This window comes from Alosa pseudoharengus, unplaced genomic scaffold (genome assembly GCF_046254945.1).
Source record: "Alosa pseudoharengus isolate Yale_2024_CS ecotype anadromous, Long Island Sound unplaced genomic scaffold, YU_APseudo_1.1 YU_APseudo_1.1_scf_6, whole genome shotgun sequence".
NCBI lineage: Eukaryota > Metazoa > Chordata > Actinopteri > Clupeiformes > Clupeidae > Alosa > Alosa pseudoharengus.
This window is the reverse complement of record NW_027468848.1, coordinates 2,312,512-2,320,011: the sequence shown is the minus strand read 5'-3', so window position 1 is coordinate 2,320,011 and position 7,500 is coordinate 2,312,512. Positions and strand designations below refer to the sequence as shown.

General features: G+C 47.6%; 1 protein-coding gene across 3 annotated transcripts in view; it reads left to right on the top strand.

The window, feature by feature from the left end:
• Nucleotides 1–7,500, top strand: part of brd3b (bromodomain containing 3b) — a 28,743-nt gene that overhangs the window by 12,721 nt on the left and 8,522 nt on the right. For 2 of the 3 annotated variants that reach the window (XM_076270147.1, XM_076270146.1), the window contains exons 9-11: nucleotides 2,759–2,827; nucleotides 3,713–3,933; nucleotides 4,373–4,662. In XM_076270147.1, the coding sequence (XP_076126262.1) occupies nucleotides 2,759–2,827; nucleotides 3,713–3,933; nucleotides 4,373–4,662 (580 nt within the window). Of the gene's footprint in view, nucleotides 1–2,758; nucleotides 2,828–3,712; nucleotides 3,934–4,372; nucleotides 4,663–6,938; nucleotides 7,065–7,500 lie in introns of all 3 variants that reach the window. The other variant, XM_076270145.1, reaches the window with a different exon arrangement.

The following is a 7,500-nucleotide window of genomic DNA, read 5'->3' as shown; positions in this document are numbered from 1 at the left end:
ACCGAAGAGGAGTGCCTGTGTTGCATGGAGTGGGACCTGTTGCGTCTTGACCCCCAAGAGACGCAGTGTTTTGTAGAGTCTGAAGATTCCCCCTCATTGATAAACAGGGCTGTAGTTGAAACTTTTTTCCATGTCCCGAAAAGAAATTGGAGGCGGCGATCCATACCAGAGAGACCAGATGGACATCCACTAAGTAAGTACACTATACAAGTTATGTTACATCGGAGCTTATTTCTGATAGGCCTATATTGAGCAAAAAAAAACATGATTTTAGTTCACATCGCCTGCCTGTATATGTGAACAACCAGACGTGAACGGTAATGTGTTTCTATTTAATAAACTGCCTGTACACTTACAAAGTTCTCAATGCTTCGGTTTACATGTAGAGACCCTCATTATTCTACTGTTTAAGTGTGGTGCTATTTTGAGCCTTTTTAGTGGTATAGAAATAGCGATTTCTTTCTACTGTACGTGTGCCCCGAAGGCTAGCGTTAAAAGCTAATTAGCGGTTTGCAATAAAACTGGTCACATTCGACTAGCATGAAAATAAATCCCAGCGAACGGTTGAACTCGTACAAATGTGTTATTAACCCCCAGGTTCATTTTGCGCCGGAATTGTCCTTTAATTAGTCAAGTTGAGGAAACCTGGAGACAGGCTCTGTACCTTAAAGAATGACATAATCAGGCTGAATAGAATACAACATGTTCATTAGCCTAACTTACATAAACATGCCTAACAAGATCTAGCCAGTATCTATGTTTTCATGGACAGCAAGAGTCCGCTTCGTTCATTGTTTTAAAAAGGCTACGTTGTTTGTTGCCCACGTTATCTCCAGTGGTTCCACTGTTTAACTTGCACAAATGCGCACACACATGAATAAGCGCTCACACCACTACCCCTTAAGGCTATGCCTCTTTATTTGATAACAATAAATTAAGAAATGTTTCCTATTCTGGGAAATGTATAGTTTCTTTTTTCTTTTGGTCCGCGGTTCAATGATACTGTTTAATTGTGCCGGAAATTATCCGCGGACCAGCAATCTCCTTGTCGAGGAGGCCCTAACCCTGCAGATCTTAGACAGAGAAAGCATAGGCCTACTGCTTTGGGTACAGAACACAGTTGCATGTCCAGTGTACACGGAGAATGGCAGTGTCTTGGAGCGGCCGCAACCCCGCAACTCCACTTCCAACGTCATGATTCCGACAGATACGCCCGACACTTCTGCTTTTTATCTGGTGGTGGTGGAGTTGACCGGACATCTGAGGCTTCAGACGTTACCAATTTATCATCATCCATCACGTCTGGCCTCTGAAAAAGCTTTTAAGGCTAGTCTGCCTGGGCCTGGCCATGTTTGAACCGCCTCACTCATTTGTTTGTTGTTTAACATGGACGTTTTAAGCGTGCGCTTCCTATTTGAAATGCAGCATAGGCTATGCGTGTTGTTTAATAGCTTTCGGTAGAGCCTGTTCATTTAAAAAACATAGCCAGAGGACGTATTGCTTTAATATAGGCTTACATTTTAAGGCTTATTCTCAAATTCAGATTGCGTTAGGGGGACGGGATTATTAGCCAATTTCAATCGGACAATTTGACCGGAGAGATTTAATTTTGTCGGACATTAATTTTTTTTTTCGGCCAATGTCCGGTAATTACCGGACAACGGAAACCCTGACACACACACACACAAACACGCACAACCAGCCAAGATCCACACCCAAGGGTAGAGGGACAGGCAGAGAATGCCCCCCCTCTCCCATACACACACACACACATATTCACTCACACCACCTACAGTCTGACTCTCCCCACACACACACACTTGCACCACTTTCAATCTGGCCCTTACTTACATACACACACACACACTCTCTCTCTCTCTCTCTCTCTCACTCTCTCTCTCTCTCGCGCACTACATTCAATCTGGCCCACACCCACACACACTTCCACATGTATATAATATATCTCTATTGTATTTGATGGTTTGTCCTGAAGAGGGGACTCTTAATCTGGCCCTCACACACTCCCCAGAGCGGAAGTTAGCCGTCTCCCGCCTCTGCGCTCAGTGTGGCTCTCTTGGTACATGGCTTGCATGCTGTCATTTCTTCTTTAGGAGTAGAGCTCATGTTTACGTTTAGCTTAACTTGCTATGAGTAGAGCTCATGTTTACGTTTAGCTTAACTTGCTATGAGTAGAGCTCATGTTTACATTTAGCTTAACTTGCTATGAGTAGAGCTCATGTTTACGTTTAGCTTAACTTGCTATGAGTAGAGCTCATGTTTACGTTTAGCTTAACTTGCTATGAGTAGAGCTCATGTTTACGTTTAGCTTAACTTGCTATGAGTAGAGCTCATGTTTACATTTAGCTTAACTTGCTATGAGTAGAGCTCATGTTTACGTTTAGCTTAACTTGCTATGAGTAGAGCTCATGTTTACATTTAGCTTAACTTGTTATGAGTAGAGCTCATGTTCTACGCTTAGCGTAACTTGTTATGAGTAGAGCTCAGGTTTACGTTTAGCTTAACTTGTTATGAGTAGAGCTCATGCTTAACTTGTTATGAGTAGAGCTCATGTTCTACACTTAGCTTAACTTGTTGTTATGACTTAGTGGAACACACATTAGTTGCATTAGCTGTGTGATCTGATGCTGTAGCTGTTGCTGTTGCTGTCTGTCCGTGTTGTAACTTTAGCGTTGTGATGTTTTTGAGTCTATAACTCTCTTGTCCCCTGATCCTGATCACACTTTGGCTCTTTTACCAGCAAATCACTGTGGAGCACCCCAATGGTAACAGAGCTGGAAAAAAAAACGGGTGTGCCAAACGTTTTCAGGTGATTCTTCTTCCTTCCCGCTCCTCATTTGTGTTGCACCCTGTTGAGCTGAGCTGAGCGGTAGAGGGTTAAAGCTGAGAGGTCAAGGGGAAGCGACGACACCGTGAGCGTGACGGAGGGGGGCAGAGGGGCCTCTGCCAACATGCTTGCCTCTGTAGCAGCAGGGTAGCGGTGGCATGGGTGGTAGCGGATGGGTTCGGCCAGATTGCTGCGGATCCTGGCCTGGCACAACGGGCTCTGGCCCCGATCTGGCTCTCATCCGGCTCTGATCCGGGCCAGTGGTCTGCCAGAGTACGCAGCGATCTGGCTTAGAGGCATCTAACAGATCTAAGCGTCCGCTTGCCTCCCTCATCTGGGTAATCCTCACTTAGACTCGCTTTCCCAACATGCATCTGTGTGTGTGAGTGTGAGAGAGTGTGTGAGAGAGTGTAATTTGTTTTATGTTAAGTAATTCTGGTGATTTTGCAATTAAGTGGACAGTTACAATTGATTACAATTGATGCTGTTGATACCGTTTTTTCTTTGTTCATATATTTTTATAAAATGGCATCAATAAGGATGAAGTTCCTCCTTATTGCATGCGTCTCAGCTTTAATTGAACAGTAATGTGATTCTCCACACTAACTCCTCTCAGTCTACTGTGAATCTCATGACTCGAGCAGCCTGATCGAGTGCAGCTGGTCAGGTCTAATTGAGTAGAGGTCATTGATAAACCCCTGAATGGCTGTCCAGTTCAGTGGCATCTTAAAACACACCCCTGCCCAGTCCTGCACTTTTTGATGCTTATCGTCATGAGATTATATTAAACTCCCAACCCCCCATGACCCCCCCATGACCCCCAGCTTGGGTTGGCTGTGGCTGACGGTCCTCAACCTTTCTCCTCAGCTCAAGGCAGTCCATGAACAGCTGGCTGCTCTGTCACAGGGTCCCGTGAGCAAACCAAAGAAGAAGAAGGAGAAAAAGGACAAGGAGAAGAAGAAGAAGGAGAAGAACAAGCTGAAGGAGGACGACAAGAAGCCCAAGGCGGCCAGCCAGCCGGCCAAGCCCAGCCCGCAGAAGAAGACCGCCACCGCCCGCAAGCCCAACAGCACCTCCTCCGGATCCAGGTACGCACGCACGCACGCACGCACGCACACTATACTCATCCCCCTCACAACCGCGCGCAAGCCCAACAGCACCTCCTCCAGTTCCAGGTGCGCACGCACACACTATTATGTACTATGTGCACTAGGTGGTGTTGTAGTGCACTAGGTGGTGTTGTAGTGCAGTATGTACTATGTGCACACTAGGTGGTGTTTTAGTGCAGTATGTACTATGTGCACTAGGTGGTGTTGTAGTGCAGTATGTACTATGTGCACTAGGTGGTGTTGTAGTGCACTAGGTGGTGTTGTAGTGCAGTATGTACTATGCACACTAGGTGGTGTTGTAGTGCAGTATGTTCTATGCACACTAGGTGGTGTTGGTGGACCTTCAGGCTAAATGGTCGAGTTCGTCCACCTTCTCATCGCAGTTCCCTGACTGTACTAACCATCATTTCGTTTCTAGGCAACCGAAGAAAGGCGGGAAGGGAGGCGCAGCCAACTACGAGTCGGACGAGGAGGAGTCGCTGCCCATGACGTACGACGAGAAGCGCCAGCTGAGTCTGGACATCAACCGCCTGCCCGGCGAGAAGCTGGGCCGCGTCGTCCACATCATCCAATCGCGCGAGCCCTCGCTGCGGGACTCCAACCCTGACGAGATCGAGATCGACTTCGAGACGCTCAAGCCGTCCACGCTGCGCGAGCTCGAGCGCTACGTCAAGTCCTGTTTACAGAAGAAGCAGCGGAAACCCTTACGTAAGTCCCCCCCCCACAACGCCCTCTCCTGGCTGGGCAGACTTATGTCATGCCTGTGGTGAAGTGCCCCCTCCCTCCCTCCCTCCCTCTCTCTCTCTCTCTCTCTCTCCCTCTCTCTCTCTCTCTCTCTCTCTGTTTCTGGCTGTGAACGCTGCGAGCGGTCCAGGCGGCTGCTGTGGACTGACCTGTGCTCACCTGTGCTCACCTGCTCTCACCTGCTGCATGCCCCTCTGGTGATTTGCTTGGTGTTTGTGTCCACTCCTCTCTCTCTTCTCACCTCCTCTGTAGCCGGTAACTTCAGCCTTCATTTGTGACCCACGATGCTCCTCTCTCAGAGTGCTAGTCTAGTGACTGACTGACTGGCTGCGTGACTGACTGGCTGCGTAGGCCTAATGGTAGCTGTGGTAGAGGTAACCGTAGCAACCTATAGACTTACCTGTGGTAGAGGTAACCGTAGCAACCTATAGACTTAGCTGTGGTAGAGGTAACCGTAGCAACCTGTAGACTTAGCTGTGGTAGAGGTAACCGTAGCAACCTATAGACGCAAGAGTAGAACTGGCGCAAGCCGCATGCACGCCAGCAGTCGACCGGACCTGTGACGGAGTGACACCGCCGAGAAGTGAGTCGTTTGATTGGATGAGCGCCACAGATGTGCGTGATGATGATGATGATGATGATGATGAAGGGCAGTATGCTAGTTGTATATGCAGTTGGCATGGTAGTGTGTGTGTGTGTGTCCGTGCGTGCAGTTTGCATGGTGTATGTGTCTGAGGGGGGGGGCATGCATGAGGTTCCCCTGTGTGGATTTTTAGATGTCCTGACTTGTTGAGTTTTGTGTGTGTGTGTGTTAGTATAGATGTGTGAGATGCATCCTGGAACAGTTTGTGTGGAGGAGATGTTGCCCTACTACAGTGGTGTGTGTGTGTTTGTGAGTGTGATTGAGAAGTGGCCCTGACACAGTGGAGTGTGTGTGTGCGCGTGCGTGCGGTGGCCCTGACTGACCGCACGCCCGGTGTGTGTGTGTGTGTGTTAGGGCTGGGATAAACGATTATTTTTTAAACGATTAATCTATCGATTATTTTTTCGATGCATCGATTAATCTAACGATTCATTTTTTCAGTCCGATTCGATTTCGATTCGATTATCGATTATCTCCCCATTAATTCACTAATAGCAACTTATACATGTTTATTTACATATCTGAATGAAAAAACATGATTCATCAACAAAAACATTCTTTAACATAGCAATATATGTTTATTGCTCTTAAGATTCCAAAATAAAAGACTATACAAGTGCAAAGTAATGCATTCTTAGTCAGAGGTAGCATTCAATAAAGTTCAGTAGTGTAGGCCTATGTCTAATTGAGTGCCTGTCATTTTAAGACGTTCATGTGGGAATCCTTGCAATTAACATTAACACAGTTAAAAGGCTGCTGATGTGTGGATGCAATTCATAACGTAGTTAGTTCAAATAACGGTTCGTACTTCTCTGGACAAGCACTTTTGAGTCTTGGAAAACACTTTTCCATTTACATCGGGATTTTGCAAACATTCAGAGTCAATAAAATGAGCCCTGCATGAATAACGAATACAAGCAGCTGCAAGTAAGCATGCTAAACTTGACATCCAAACAGTATTCTAATGTTAGCTCTGAGATACAGCTTGATTGCATACTGTAACTTAACTTAGTTTAGTCTTCTCAATGTACTATGTTGCAGAGTTTACTTTAACTTCAATGCAGCAGTTTTGAACAAGCGCAGCATGGTCACGATGCTAAAGCGGATTTAATAGCAATTTAGCCCACTGTGTTCTATGCAATGCTTCTATGTGGCAACAACAATCGTGAATATTTTGTTAAATGCACATGCAGAGGAGCAGCGGGCTCATTACGAGAGAGAGCGGGCGGGGCGAGGAAAGGCTGTGTGAGTAAAAAGCGCAGCTCAATAAAATTATTTTATCTTATCTTTAATTTAAATAGCAGGCCTACAACATAGAACATCAATGTGTGTTGGCCGGTTTTGATTTCATGGTGCCCAGCCACAGATTAGTCAACGTATGGAAAACACTGAAGGTGCAAAATTAAAAATATTTAGCAGCACACGTTATGCTTGACGAATCGATGCTCATATTTTCCGTCGACGTCATTGATTACCTCGACGCGTTGTCCCAGCCCTAGTGTTTGTGTGTGTGTGTGGTGGCCCTGACACAGTGGCGTGTGTGGGGGCCCTGACTGACCGCACGCCCGGTGTGTGTGTGTGTGTGTCTGCTCTGCAGCGGGCAGGGGGAAAAAGAGTGGCAAGTCTAAAGAGGAGCTGGTGCAGGACAAGAAGAGAGAGTTAGAGAAACGGCTACAGGACGTCAGCGGCCAGCTCAACCACAACAGGAAACCGCCCAAACAAGGTACAGGAAACCGCCCAAACAAGGTACCTGTGCTGGGGGGAGGCGGAGCCTGGCCAGGAAACCGCCCAAACAAGGTACCTGTGCTGGGGGGAGGCGGAGCCTGGCCAGGAGGTCGAGGGACGGGGCCAACGCGCCACGTCGGGAAGACGCTCGAGGCTCGGTAGTGCTGCGTGTCGCGTCGTTAGGGAGGTGTGCGATCAGACGATGGACAGGTGTGTCGCGTCGTTGGGGAGGTGTGCGATCAGACGATGGACGGGAGGTGTGTGATCAGACGATGGACAGGTGTGTCGCGTCGTTGGGGAGGTGTGCGATCAGACGATGGACAGGTGTGTCGCGTCATTGGGGAGGTGTGTGATCAGACGATGGACAGGTGTGTCGCGTCGTTGGGGAGGTGTGCGATCAGACGATGGACAGGTGTGTCGCGTCATTGGGGAGG